Raw genomic sequence first — 15,503 nt, 5'->3', positions numbered from 1 at the left:
TCACCCCTCAGTCTTCTCTGCTCCAGTGAAAACAATCCAAGCCTATCCAACCTCTCTTCATAGCTTAAATGTTCCATCCCAGACAACATCCTGGTGAATCACCTCTGCACCCCCTCCAATGCAATCACATCCTTCCTATAATGTGGCAACCAGAATTGCACACAGTACTCCAGCTGTGGCCTTACTAAAGTTCTGTACAACTCCAACATGACCTCCCTGCTTTTGTAATCTATGCCTCGATTGATAAAGGCAAGTGTCCCGTATGCCTTTTTCACCACCCTATTAACCTGCCCTTCTGCCTTCAGAGATCTATGGACAAACACGCCAAGGTCCCTTTGTTCCTCAGAACTTCCCAGTGTCAGGCCATTCATTGAATACTTCCGTGTCACATTACTCCTTCCAAAGTGTATCACCTCACACTTTTCAGCGTTAAATTCCATCTGCCACTTTTCTGCCCATTTGACAATCCCGTCTATATCTTCCTGTAACTTAAGACACCCCACCTCACTGTTAATCACTCGGCCAATCTTTGTGTCATCCGCGAACTTACTGATCCTACCCCCCACATAGTCATCTATGTCGTTTATATAAATGACAAACAATAGGGGACCCAGCACAGATCCCTGTGGTACGCCACTGGACACTGGCTTCCAGTCACTAAAACAGCCGTTTGTCATCACTCTGTCTCCTACAGCTAAGCCAATTTTGAATCCACCTTATCAAGTTACCTTGTATCCCATGTGCATTTGCTTTCTTGATAAGTCTCCCATGTGGGACCTCATCAAAGGCTTTGCTGAAATCCATGTAAACTACATCAACTGCACTACCCTACACACCTGGTCACATGCTCAAAAAATTCAATCAAATTTGTTAGGCATGACCTCCCTCTGACAAAGCCATGTTTATTTTTTTTTACATTTTATTTAGAGATACAGCACTGAAACAGGCCCTTCGGCCCACCGAGTCTGTGCCAACCATCAACCACCCATTTATACTAACACTACACTAATCCCATATTCCTACCACATCCCCACCTGTCCCTATATTCCCCTACCACCTACCTATACTAGGGGCAATTTATAATGGCCAATTTACCTATCAACCTGCAAGTCTTAAGTGGTGGGAGGAAACCGGAGTACCCAGCGAAAACCCACACAGACACAGGGAGAACTTGCAAACTCCACACAGGCAGTGCCCAGAATTGAACCCGGGTCGCTGGAGCTGTGAGGCTGCGGTGCTAACCACTGCGCCACTGTGCCTATTGACTGTTGACTATTCCTAATCAAATTTTGCCCCTCCAAGTGGTGATCGATTCTCTCCTTCAGAATTTTCTCCAATAGTTTCCCTACCACTGACGAGAGACTCACTGGTCTGCAGTTCCCTAGCTTATCTCTACAAGCTTTCTTAAACAGTGGGACCACATTAGCTGTTCTCCAGTCCTCTGGCACCTCCCCCGTGGCCAGAGAGGAATTAAAAATTAGGGTCAAAGCCCCTGCAATCTCCACCCTCGCCTCCCACAGCATCCTGGGACACAAATCGTCTGGACCTGGAGATTTGTCCACTTTTAAGCCTTCCAAAACCTCCAATACCTTGTCACTCCCTTTGACAATTTGCTCAAGAGCCTCACAGTCTCTCTCTCTAAGTTCCATATCTACATCCTCTTTCTCGTGGGTGAAGACAGATGTGACGTATTCATTGAACACCCTACCAATGTCCTCTGGCTCCACCCACAGATTTCCCCCTTGGCCCTATTCTTTCCCTGGTTATCCTCTTCCCATTGATATACTTATAGAATATCTTGGGATTTTCCCTACTTTTACCAGCCAGAGCTTTCTCATGTCCCCTCTTTGCTCTCCTAATTGCTTTCTTAAGCTCCATCCTACACTTTCTGTACTCCACTAATGCTTCCATTGATTTGCTCTCCTTGTATTTGCTAAAAGCCTCTATTTTCCTTCTCATCATACCCTGAATGTTTCTGGTCATCCATGTTTCTCTGGGCTTGTTGCTCCTACCTATTACCCTAGAGGGAACATGTTGGGCCTGTACCCTCCCCATTTCCTTTTTGAATGCCCCCGACTGCTCTTCTGTAGATTTCCCGACAAGTAACTCTTTCCAGTCTACCTTGGCCAGATCCTGCCTTATTTTACTAAAATTCGCTCTCCCCCAATCTTTTTTTGCAACTTGTCCATTTCTTTCTCCATAACAAGCTTAAATTGTACCATGTTGTGGTCACTATCACCAAAATGCTCCCCCACCAACACATCAACCACCTGTCCAGCTTCATTCCCCTGAATTAGGTCCAGCACTGCACCCTCCCTTGTTGGATCTTCGACATATTGAGCTAAAAAGTTCTCCTGTATACATTTTAAGAACTCCACTCCATCTAAGCCCTTAACACGATGACTATCCCAATTAATGTTGGGAAAGTTGAAATCACCTAATATAATTACCCTATTATTTTTACACACCTCTGAAAATTGCACACATATTTGCTCCTCAATTTCCCGCTGACTATCTGGGGGTCTATAATAAACACCTAGCAATGTGTCTGTTCCTTTTTTATTCCTAAACTCTACCCATAAAGCTTCATTTGATGCCCCCTCCGAGAAATCATCTCTCCTTACTGCAGTAACTGACTCCTTAACTAATATTGCAATGCCCCCTCCTCTTTTATCCCCTCCTCTGTCTCGCCTGAAGATTCTATATCCTGGGATATTGAGCTGCCAATCCTGCCCCTCCCTCAACCATGTCTCCGTGATGGCTACTACATCACAATTCCACGTGTCAATCCTTGCCCTTAACTCATCCGTTTTACCTGTAATACTCCTGGCATTAAAGTAGAGGCCATCCATCCTGGTCTTACTCCCTTGAAACTTACTTCCTCTGACTTGTTCGCTTTCCTGTGTTTAGCTGTGTCCCTATTCTGCGAGGAGTCTGCATCCCCTCCCCCTGCCAAATTAGTTTAAACTCTTCCCAACAGTTAGTCCCCCTCTGGTTCAGATGTAGACCGTCCCTCTTGTGCAGGTCCCACCTTCCCCAGAAACGATCCCAGTGGTCCAGGAATCTAAAACCCTCCCTCCTGCACCAACTCTTAAGCCACGCATTCATCTGTGCTATTCCCCTATTTCTACACTCGCTAGCACGTGGCACTGTGAGTAATCCAGAGATTACAACCCGAGAGGTCCTGCTTTTTAGTCTACTGCCTAACTCCCTGAATTCTTGATGCAAGACCTCATCCCTCTTTCTACCTATGTCATTGGTACCAACATGTACCATGACCTCTGCTTTATCACCCTACCCCTTCAGGATGCCCTGCAGCCGTTCAGTGGCATCCCGAACCCTGGCACCAGGGAGGCAACACACCATCCTGGAGTCACGTTGACGGCCACAGTAGCACCTATCTGTTCCCCTGACTATAGAATCCCCTATTACTATTGCTCTTCCTCTCTTTCCCCCTTCCTGTGCAGACAGGCTGCTTGCGGTGCCAGAAGCTTGGCTCTGTCCACACTCCCTGGAGGAACCAACCTCATCAGCCTCCAAAATGGAATACCGATTTGCAAGCAGGACTCCAGGGGACTCCTGAACTACCTGCCTGATTCTCTTGGACTGCCTGGTGGTCACCCATTCCCTTCCTTCCTCAAGTCCCTTCAGCTGCGGTGTGACCACCTCTCTATACGTGCTATCCACAATGCTCAGACTCACGGATGCTCCACAGTGTTTCCAGTCACCGTTCCAGCTCTGAAACCCGAGCTTTCAGGAGCTGCAGCTGGACACACTTCCTGCACACATGCTGGTCCCGGGTACTGGAAATGTTGCCGGATTCCCACATGCAGCAAGAGGAGCAAACCACGGCTTCAAGCTCTCCTGCCATGACTAAACCCTTTAAATTTAAAAGTTTAGAAGATTATAATTTTTAAAAAACAACTAAATCTTGCTAAAACAATGACTTACAAATCAATCCACTTTGAAAAATACCCACCAGGACTTACTCACCAGTCAGCTGTGCTCTTTGGAAACTCTCGGCTCCCCTCACTCTGAGGACAGGTAGGAAATGAAAGGAGCTCCTCGCTCCCTCCTCACCGAACTTTCTCAGTCACCAAATTTCCCCTTTACACTCTAATGCAATCCAAGTCAGCACTCCAGTACAAATATGGTCAGCACTGTAAGATGGCCCACTTTTATACTGACTGCCTATAGCCCCTGAAAACTGGTTTAAGCCAATTCTCTAATCAATAAGGTGCAGCTGCAAGCAGAGCCTGAGTGAACTCTGTTTAAAGCTGGTCTAAAACTCACCTTCTCCAACCCAAACAGCAACTGTTAAGTTAATCTGCTAAATAAAAGACAGACTAGACTTAAGATAAAATTAACCCTTAATTATCCTCAGTCACCAAACTTCCACTTTAACACTCCAATGCAACCCAAGTCAGCACTCCAGTGCAAACAAGTCCCCTGCAGATGTAGAGTGGAGGTTAGTCCCCTGGAGTTGTATAGTGGAGGCTTGTCCCCTGGAGTAGTATAGTGGAAGCTAGTCCACTGGAATTGTATAGTGGATGCTAGTCCACTGGAATTGTATAGTGGAGATTAGATCCCTGGAGTTGTACAGTGGAGGGTAGTCCCCTGGAGTACTATAATGGAGCTTAGACCCCTGGAATTCTATAGTGGAGGCTAGTGCCCTGGAGTAGTATAATGGAGGCTAGACTCCTGGAGTATTATAGTGGAGGTTTGTCCCCTGGACTTGTACAGTGGAGGGTAGTCCCCTGGAGTGGTATAGTGGAGGTTAGACCACTGGAATTCTATAGTGGAGGCTAGTCCCCTGGAATTGTATAGTGGAGGCTAGTCACCTGGAGTTGCAAAGTTGAGGCTTGTCCCCTGGAATTGTATAGTGAAGGCGAGTCCCCTGGGATTGTATAGTAGAGGCCAGTCCCCTGGAGTTGTATAGTGCAGGCTAGTCTCCTGGAGTTGTATAGTGGAGGCTAGTCCCCTGGAGTAGTATAATGGAGGCTAGACTCCTGGAGTATTATAGTGGAGGTTTGTCCCCTGGACTTGTACAGTGGAGGGTAGTCCCCTGGAGTGGTATAGTGGAGGTTAGACCACTGGAATTCTATAGTGGAGGCTAGTCCCCTGGAATTGTATAGTGGAGGCTAGTCACCTGGAGTTGCAAAGTTGAGGCTTGTCCCCTGGAATTGTATAGTGAAGGCGAGTCCCCTGGGATTGTATAGTAGAGGCCAGTCCCCTGGAGTTGTATAGTGCAGGCTAGTCTCCTGGAGTTGTATAGTGGAGGCTAGTCCCCTGGAGTAGTATAGTGGAGGCTAGTCACCTGGAGTTGCAAAGTGGAGGCTTGTCCCCTGGAATTGTATAGTGAAGGCGAGTCCCCTGGGATTGTATAGTAGAGGCCAGTCCCCTGGAGTTGTATATTGCAGGCTAGTCCCCTGGAGTTGTATAGTGCAGGCTAGTCCCCTGGAGTTGTATAGTGGAGACTTGTCCCCTGGAGTTGTATAGTGGAGGCTAGTCCCCTGATTTTGTATAGTGGAGACTTGTCCCCTGGAGTTGTATAGTGCAGGCTAGTCCCCTGATTTTGTATAGTGGAGTCTTGTCCCCTGGTGATGGATACTGGAGGCTAGTCCACTGGAGTTGTACTGTGGGGCTACTCCCCTGGAGTAGTAGAGTGGAGGTCAGTCCCCTGGAGAAATATAGTGGAGGCTAGTCCCCTGGAGTTGTATAGGGGAGGCTAGTCCCCTGCAGTTGTATAGTGGAGGCCTGTCCCCTGCATTAGTATAGTGGAGGTTAGTTCTCTGGAGTAGGATAGCGGAGGCTCGTCCCTGGAGCTGTATAGTGGAGACGAGTCCCCTGGAGTAGTATAGTGGGGTTAGTCCCCTGGAGTTGTACAGTGGAGGCTAGTCCCCTGGAGTAGTATAGTGGAGGCTTGTCCCCTGGAGTTGCATAATGGAGGCTAGTCGCCTGGATTTGTATAATGGAGTCTAGTCCCCTGGAGTCGTATAGCGGAGGCTAGTCCCCTGGAGTTGTATAGTGGAGGCTAGTCCCTTGGAATTGTAAGGTGGAGGCTAGTCTCCTGGAGTTGTGTAGTGGAGGCCTGTCCCCTGGAGTTGTATAGTGGAGGCAGGTCCCCTGGAGTTGCATAGTGGAGGTTAGTCCCCTGGAGTAGTATAGTGGAGGCAGGTCCCCTGGAGTTGTATAGTGGAGGTTAGTCCCCTGGAGTTGTATATTGGAGGCTAGGGCCCTGGAATTGTATCGTGGAGGCGAGTCCCCTGGAGTAGTATAGCGGAGGCCCGTCCCTGGAGCTGTACAGTGGAGGCTTGTCGCCTGGAGTAGGAAAGTGGGGTTAGTCCCCTGGAGTAGTATAATGGAGGCTAGTCCCCTGGACTTGTACAGTGGAGTCTAATCCAGTGAAGTACTATAGTGGAGGTTAGACCCCCGGAGTTGTATCGTGGATGCTAGTCCCTTTGAGTAGTATAGTGGAGGGTTGTCCCCTGGAGTTGTATAGTGGAGGCTAGTCCACTGGAGTAGTATAGTGGAGGCTAGTCCCTTGAAGTTGTATAGTGGAGGCTAGTCTCTGGAGTTGTAATGTGGAGTCGAGGGATTTGAGGAGGACAGTGTGGTGGACTGTGTCACAGGCTGCTGAGAAGTCGAGAAGGACGAGGAGAGCCGTTGCACCACAGTCTCAGAGAATGGGGGGAATTTTGTGCTCTCTCCATTGGTGGGTTTGGAGGCAGGGAGAGCCTTAAATCGGGTGGAATGTTGGTGCGGGGGATCCCGCCACCTTCCTGCCTCTGACAAAATTAAGTCCCAGGCGGGAAGGCCAGTGAGCCGCCTTCCCACCCTGCCACCAATTGAGGCCCTTAATCTGGCAATTTCTTTCTTTTTCTTTGGCCTCCTTATCTCGAGAGACAATGGGTAAGCGCCTGGAGGTGGTCAGTGGTTTGTGGAGCAGCGCCTGGGTGGCTATAAAGGCCAATTCTAGAGTGACAGGCTCTTCCACAGGTGTTGCAGAAAAATGTGTTTGTCGGGGCTGTTACACAGTTGGCTCTCCCCTTGCGCCTCTGTCTTTTTTCCTGCCAACTGCTAAGTCTCTTCGACTCGCCACACTTTAGCCCCGCCTTTATGGCTGCCCGCCAGCTCTGGCGCACGCTGGCAACTGACTCCCACGACTTGTGATCAATGTCACAGGACTTCATGTCGCGTTTACAGATGTCTTTAAAGCGGAGACATGGACGGCCAGTGGGTCTGATACCAATGGCGAGCTCGCTGTACAATGTGTCTTTGGGGATCCTGCCATCTTCCATGCGGCTCACATGGCCAAACCATCTCAAGCGCCGCTGACTCAGTAGTGTGCATAAGCTGGGGATGTTGGCCATCTCGAGGACTTCTGTGTTGGAGATGCAGTCCTGCCACCTGATGCCAAGTATTCTCCGGAGGCAGCGAAGATGGAATGAATTGAGACGTCGCTCTTGGCTGACATACGTTGCCCAGGCCTCGCTGCCATAGAGCAAGGTACTGAGGACACAGGCTTGATACACTCGGACTTTTGTGTTCCGTGTCAGTGCGCCATTTTCCCACACTCTCTTGGCCAGTCTGGACATAGCAGTGGAAGCCTTTCCCATGCGCTTGTTGATTTCTGCATCTAGAGACAGGTTACTGGTGATAGTTGAGCCTAGGTAGGTGAACTCTTGAACCACTTCCAGAGCGTGGTCGCCAATATTGATGGATGGAGCATTTCTGACGTCCTGCCCCATGATGTTCATTTTCTTGAGGCTGATGGTTAGGCCAAATTCATTGCAGGCAGCCGCAAACCTGTTGATGAGACTCTGCAGGCACTCTTCAGTGTGAGATGTTAAAGCAGCATCGTCAGCAAAGAGGAGTTCCCTGATGAGGACTTTCCGTACTTTGGACTTCCCTCTTGGACGGGCAAGGTTGAACAACCTGCCCCCTGATCTTGTGTGGAGGAAAATTCCTTCTTCAGAAGACTTGAACGCATGTGAAAGCAGCAGGGAGAAGAAAATCCCAAAAAGTGTGGGTGCGAGAACACAGCCCTGTTTCACGCCACTCAGGATAGGAAAGGGGTCTGATGAGGAGCCACCATGTTGAATTGTGCCTTTCATATTGTCATGGAATGAGGTGATGATACTTAGTAGCTTTGGTGGACATCCAATCTTTTCTAGTAGTCTGAAGAGACCACGTCTGCTGACGAGGTTAAAGGCTTTGGTGAGATCAATGAAAGCAATGTAGAGGGGCATCTGTTGTTCACGGCATTTCTCCTGTATCTGACCAAGGGAGAACAGCATGTCAACGGTCGATCTCTCTGCACGAAAGCCACACTGTGCCTCAGGGTAGATGCGCTCGGCCAGCTTCTGGAGCCTGTTTAGAGCGACTCGAGCAAAGACTTTCCCCACTATGCTGAGCAGGGAGATTCCACGGTAGTTGTTGCAGTCACCGCGGTCACCTGTGTTTTTATAGAGGGTGATGATATTGGCATCGCGCATGTCCTGAGGTACTGCTCCCTCGTCCCAGCACAGGCATAGCAGTTCCTGTAGTGCTGAGAGTATAGCAGGCTTGGCACTCTTGATTATTTCAGGGGTAATGCTGTCCTTCCCAGGGGCTTTTCCGCTGGCTAGAGAATCAATGGCATCACTGAGTTCCGATTTTGTTGGCTGTATGTCCAGCTCATCCATGACTGGTAGAGGCTGGGCTGCATTGAGGGCAGTCTCAGTGACAACATTCTCCCTGGAGTAATGTTCTAGGTAGTGCTCAACCCAGTGGTCCATTTGTTTGCGTTGGTCAGTGATTGACCAACGTTAGCGTTGGTCCGCTAAGCGCATTGCACTGTTGAACTACAAGAAAGCCCCCAGCGAGTTAACATCCGTAGCACTTAAAGCAGCCAGAAGCACTGCACAAAGAACAGCCAGGCGCTGCGCAAACGACTACTGGCAACACCTATGCAGTCATATTCAGCTGGCTGCAGACACTGGAAACATCACAGGAATGTATGATGGCATTCAGAGAGCTCCTGGGCCAACCATCAAGAATCAGGGGACATAATCACTGACCAACGCAAACAAATCTGGCAATTAATACCCTATTAAGGGCCTCTACCCGCCGCAGACGCAATTAGCCATGCAACGAGCAGCCCGGTCACCGCATTGGAAGCACAGCACAGAAAACTGTGTCGGCTGCTTTTCTGGCTCGGGGGTGGTGTGTCCCTCGTTGAAAGGCACTTAGTGCCTGAATGAGGGACCTGGCATTGGAAGGGGAGGGACAGTTGACGGCTACCCCCTGCTCTTGCTCCCAACCCCCCTTCCCCCCCTCCAATGACCCCCAGCCAGTGAGATCCCTCCTGCCCTGACTTATCTGAGGCCTGGTTCCAGCAATGCCCCTGGGCCTCTGGCAGGTGCCTCCTTGGTGGTGCTGCAGCTTCCTGCCTCTGATTGGCCAGCAGCTCTGAAAGGGCGGGACTTCAACCGCCGGTGTCCTTGATCACATGGAAGGCCCGCTGCTGTCCAGTTAAGTGCCTGTTTGGCACTAAATTCAGCGAGCCTTCCACCGAAGAGGCGACACGGGGATTTCAGTGTTGGTTTCTCCAGACGTCGAGACTCCCGCCAACAGGATAAAATTCCTCTCAATGCTATTTGTGAATCTATTCAGGGCCATTTCAGTGGTGTGGGAGTGACATAAGCTTGATTTGAGGAACTGAAACACAGAATTGTGGGGGAGATGGATTTGGATCTGGGATGCAACAATATGCTCAAGGACTTGGAGATTCATGAATGATTGGAGATGGGCCAGTAGTTAGTGGAGACAGAAAATAAACTTTATTTTGAAGGAGACTTATTGTAATTTTTTTTATTGTTTAGAAGTTTAACTGCATCATCCTCCTTCAAGCCTCTCCTCCATTGTCCAAATCCATAGGAATGACCTGGCTTATTTCGACTCTTGCACAGCCAATTATAGCCAGAGAATCTACTGCAATCACTTCTCTGTCGTGGAAAAGAGAATATTATCAGGCAGCCAACAGCAAGGAGAATGTTCGCAGTAAGATTGGGAAAAAGAGAGCATTTGCAGGCAGTGAGCATGGAAGGGAATGGACCGTAAGTTAATTGTTCATTCATTGCGTTGGCTGATGAGCAGAAAAAGCTTTGCAGCAGCAAAAACATCATAACATTGGCAATGAATGTTGTGTTTTCAAAGAAACTTGGTTTTCAGAATTTTTGCTCTATAACAGGAACACCACCAGTCTTGTGCCCTGTGTCAAGTTGAAAATCAACTGCGTTGGTTGCACTGCCAGCAACTATCTGATTGCAGAGATCACAGGCCAGGATCCTGCTTACCGGCTCATCCCTCAGAAAGAAAGAGGGAGCATACATTTCTCTAACACTTTTCATGAACTCTGTAAGAACCCCCCCACCTCTGGTCTATAGGTTCTTGTCTTTCCTCTTGATATCAATGGTACGCAACAACTTGGATACTGCCTCGCTAAATGTGGAACACCTTTATTAAATCTCTAAGTAATTGTACATAGTCACAATGACACTGCCTGCTTTGGAATCCTGTGAGCTAGGGTCCGTCTCAGGTGGTCAGTCCTTCGATAGATCTCCAGGCCCGACTTCAGAATGGCTGACCAGGCCACTCTACCGACTGCAGTAACAATGTCCTTGAGGGCTGTACCTTTATACACCTTCCTGATCTTAGCCCTTGGCATATAAGGCAATATCTTAAATCGGATCGTCCGTTTGGGTTATTGATCCCACCCCTGGCCATCCAGGACCACCCCAACGTGGTCATATCCTGCCCTCAGCAGGGGGTTGCGGGGTGTCTCTGGTTGCATGCCAATACTGGGTGTGATGACTTTATCTTGAGGCAGGAAGAAGGCCATTCACACATTCCCAAGTGGCCATTGTCTAGTTCAGTTTCTGTAGCCGAAGTGTCTGTTGCAATTCAACACCTCAAGGACACGCCTTGACATGTCTGTCTGTGTGTGTGTCTGTTTTAGTTAAAACTGTCCCAGCAATAATGTCATCAGTCAGAATTCTTCCTTCATATCGATGTCCTTCACCTCCATCTTCTTACCACAATGAGACAATCTCTGCCCACAGGACTCCACCACAGCTGGTTTAATATGAAAGAAATAAAAGCATGGTTTACATGATTAAGACTGATTAATACCATTAAGGTAAATAATGTATTGGCTTACAGCATCCACCCGTTAAGTGTATAATTTCGATTGCTGGGAACATTACTACACTTACATAAGCTTTTCTTACTCTGCATGTAGGCTTTTAGCCCATTGCTTCAACTTTCTACGTCTACATTGGTGACATAAATCATACAATAGATATATGACGATTATCAACTGCAGAACAACTAACACATGACAGATCATTCGTTTCCAAGGGTAGACTTCAAAATTACTTACCCAGACCCATAACGTATCCCACCAAGACCGGTGTTTAACAGTTTAGATTTCTTGCATAATTTCATGACTTGTCTGTTGTAACTGATAATATATTTTCTGGGATTTATCAATCTCTTCCCATAGCTCAACTAGACGTTCTGGTAGTGGGGGAATATCCTAACCAAATCTTTCAACATACTTACGCAACTCTCCTTTACGAGTGTCCCAGGCTTTAATTTCAGTGCTGTTATGACTGTAAATATTCACCAATTCTCTTTCCCTAACCCTCATGGGTCTCTCAGGAGTAAAACAAAATGTTGGTAGGGTTACTGGGCATTTCAAATTTGACCCATACTGATACCATTTCCTGTTTGTGTTAACACAATACTCCCCCTCCCCTACATATGCTACCTGAGTAGGCTTAAAGATTGCCTTCACTATCTCCATGGTACAATTTACTTCTGTGATGTTAAACTGATCATGCTTTTCCATCCTATTGGGACACACTACTTTTACCCCTTCGAGTGTTACAACCCTCCAGACAGGTGCCCATGTTATAATCACCCAAATTCACTGCATACAGTAATATCATGATACTGCACATGGCTATCGCCTTCTATAACCCCGATATTCTCGACCCTATATATTGGAAGTGGTGTTACCCCATGCGGGATTACCGGAAAGTAAAGTACTATTCCCATCACTTTAACACTTTCCTTTCTACAATCTATCTTTATAGAATATACCTGTACCAAACCTCTGAGTTGGCACACAGTGATGTTGTTTTCATATTTAGTCAATGTTTCCAAATGGTAGTTAGTACTCCATGAGGGCACTTCTCCTTCGTAAATTTTCCTAATGTTGTCACGGGCTTGCTCTACCAACCAGGAGCCATATATAACGCACACATCATTCCGGGCAGCCTGATCAGAAATGTTCCTATCCTCCCGGTTGAATTTATTTATAGTCCTCGCGTGATTTTCCAATTGTTCCACCACCTTTACCAGGTGGACTGTCACAGTGTGATCCTCTTTTAGTTCAGAGTCCTGGTTGATATTTTCTCTGATCAAAATGTCCTTAATTTTCCCCTTAGGGTTTTGCATCTCTACTTCCAGAGAGACCAAATCCAAACTATTCACGAATGAAGTACCCATATTAAATATTGTGGCTGCATCATTGACTGACTCTCTTTTCCTCCTTGATTTAATCCCTTCTGCTGCAGACTTGTAGTACTATTTCCAACCCACTGTCCCTGTCTCTGGGCCAATGGCTTGATCCAGCACTTGTCCCAGCAGTCTCTCCTACAGACACCTTGTCTTTTTTCCAAACCAATCCGATAATCCTATCCCTGTTCAGTTCAACATCGCTGGTATCACCTCATGGTGCACATCATGATACAATATTTTCCCAGTGGGCATTAATACTAAACCATTCGAAGGACCGGTATGCATTTAGGACACTCCACTGCCTGACTCTCATTATGACTAGGAGGTGGCTGATTACGTCTGAGGAGTGGTGACTTACATAAGAATAGCATAAGAAATAGGAGCAGGAGTAGGCCATTCAGCCCCTCAAGCCTGCCCTGACATTCAATAAGATCATGGCTGATCTGTCTCAGGCCTCAACTCCTCTTTCAGGCCTGCTCCGCCTAACCCTCGACTCCCCGAGATTTCAAAAATCTATCTACCTCCTCCTTGGTCGACTTGGTCGGCTTCTCGGGTAATACCACCCTTACTCTCAATGGGGGCCTCCAAGCACCCTGTTTCTGAGCAGGAACCCTGCTCTCCTTCCTTTTTAGTCCAGCAGACAGTAATGGCTTTATCGCCATACTGTACCCAATCAGACCTTCCTCCGAGTTCTTTCTTCTCATATTCCCACTCTAAAGGCACTAGTTTCAACTTGCGCTGAGGGCACACAATACAGAACCGTGCCCCAAGTTCCACTTCTACTACGTCATGTCCATGGGTATCACTAATCCAAACTGTTTCGAAATCATGAGGTTCAAGTTTAACCTAGCAGCGGGACAAATTCTAACTTCTTCCTGCTTCGTATCCTTGATGTGACCTCCTGTCCATGTCATTTCAGGTTCCCCCTGCTGCTGTGATTTCTCTACTCCCCATTTTCCCTTTGCTTTGGGTATCATAGCACCTCACCTAATGGACCTCCCCTCCACCCTTTAGCAACCTTTAACCAAAACAGGCCTGTTCTCCAATGTGGCCTGGTGTCAAAACATTGCATTCCTTTGCCCACTTCTAGCATCAAGACACAATATCGTTTAGGATTGGTGTCATTACAGCGCTGCAGTTCCTTAAGCCATCCGACCATGATCCATGATATCAAGGTACCAGGTGGGGGTGGATCCAATTCCGGATTACAACAGGCGAAAGGCTCGAACCTGAGGTTTGGTTCCTCTTCTGCATCCCAGACCAGGATCGTAAACACTAATAATATATTCCACATGATCTGGAAAAGAAAATGACACAAAAAAATTTCTCTGTCAGCAAACCTGACCACAGGCTCAGGATTATTAGATATATACAAAATCTGATTGTTTCTTCACCTGTCTTTTCCTGCTATTTCTCCTCCTAAGTGAGGAAAGGGGTGGCCCAGACCATCTTTGTCATGACTGTCCCCATTGTGGTGGTCGCGACTCCCCCAGATCCTCCCCTTCTTGTCTCACCTCTTTTACCATCTGTTGGGACCCGACTGCTTCTGCATTTTCCCCTTGACTGTCACCATCATCATCCCCACCCTCCAGTTGTGGGATCTGTAGGGGTTCCTCACAATCCCACACTATTGGCATGATGTGACTCACCATGCACATAACAGTTTCTTATCGGTGAGGTGTCTTGTTTTGTGACGTTGCTAGCTTCATCTGGTTGATGTGGAACCACTTTACCTGTTTGGGTAACTGCGCTGCATATACCATAGGGCTAGCCTTGTCCATTATGCTGTAGGGTCCTCTGTACAGGGGTTCAAACACACCCACCCTTGCATGGTTTCACACCGTCACCTGATTACCTATTCTCCATTCCTGTGGTTTGCTTGGAGCCAAATGCATGCTGTTTCTTTGATGGGATTTGCCAGTATTGTTGGACGCCTGCAGGTTCATTTCTCCCAGAGTTTCCCAAAGATTTTTCACAAACTTATCTTTGGCAATCTCTTGGATTTGTCATTCGGAAAAGATGGGGAACAGCAGATGCATAGGTGTATGCATGGGTCGCCTAGTTACCAGCTCGTGGGGTGAATACCCCGTTCTCTATTTTTTGGTGCTCTTTAACCCATCAGGACCAAAGGAAGCACCTCATCTCATTCCCTTTCCTGTTCACTTAACTCTTTCCGAAGGGCTACCTTTAACGTCCGATTCATCCTTTCCACTATCCCTGAAGATTGTGAGTTGTGTGCCACATGCCATTTCCCTTCTATTCCCAACAACTTCAGAATGGCCTGCATTGCCTGTCCTGTGAAGTGACTGCCTTGATCTGATTCTACAATCTTAGGGAGTCCCCATCTAGAGAACACTTCTGTCACTAAAGTTTTTTCAGTCCATAGTGCAATAGCTGACTTGCATGGAAATGCCTCAACCCACTTAGTCGAATTATCTACCAGCACCAAGCAGAATATATTACACTTCTTAGAGGTCGGGAGTGGCCCTATAAATCTGTCTGAATGCACAGCCAAGGCCCATCAACACGTCAAATGTGTCCCATAGGCACCTTCCTTCTGTGTGGGTCTCGTTTTTTGCAGCACAGACTGAACAGCTTTACAGTAATCCTCCACATCTCCCCATATATGGGATCACCATCCTACCCTATTAATCCGTTCCACTGTGGTCTCAGGGATTGGATGTCCTGCCCAGGAGCTCTGTGCACGAATGGCATCACTTTCTTCGGGTACTATCCACCTGTCCCCTTTAAAAAGCATCCCTTCTGTAGCTTCTATATCTGGTGCTCCAAACGGACCCTTGATTGGGGTTCCTGCTTGTTTTGCCTGCTAAGCGATCCCATAACCAATGGATCAGATCTAAGCTCTGCAGTCCTGCCACATCCAGTCACGAATGGTGGTGGACAATTAAACGACTAACTGGAGGAGGTGGCTC

General features: G+C 47.7%; 1 protein-coding gene across 1 annotated transcript in view; it reads left to right on the top strand.

The window, feature by feature from the left end:
• Positions 1 to 10,972, top strand: part of LOC137384016 (uncharacterized) — a 76,266-nt gene extending 65,294 nt beyond the window's left edge. Inside the window, exons 3-5 of the mRNA XM_068057583.1 lie at positions 4,385 to 4,457; positions 9,867 to 10,100; positions 10,775 to 10,972. Coding sequence (XP_067913684.1) covers positions 4,385 to 4,457; positions 9,867 to 10,100; positions 10,775 to 10,972 — 505 coding nt within the window. The remainder of the gene's footprint in view (positions 1 to 4,384; positions 4,458 to 9,866; positions 10,101 to 10,774) is intronic.
• The last annotated feature ends 4,531 nt before the right edge of the window (positions 10,973 to 15,503 follow it).

The sequence above is a fragment of the Heterodontus francisci genome, chromosome 25, assembly GCF_036365525.1.
Source record: "Heterodontus francisci isolate sHetFra1 chromosome 25, sHetFra1.hap1, whole genome shotgun sequence".
Lineage (NCBI taxonomy): Eukaryota > Metazoa > Chordata > Chondrichthyes > Heterodontiformes > Heterodontidae > Heterodontus > Heterodontus francisci.
This window is presented reverse-complemented; position numbering and strand designations above follow the sequence as displayed.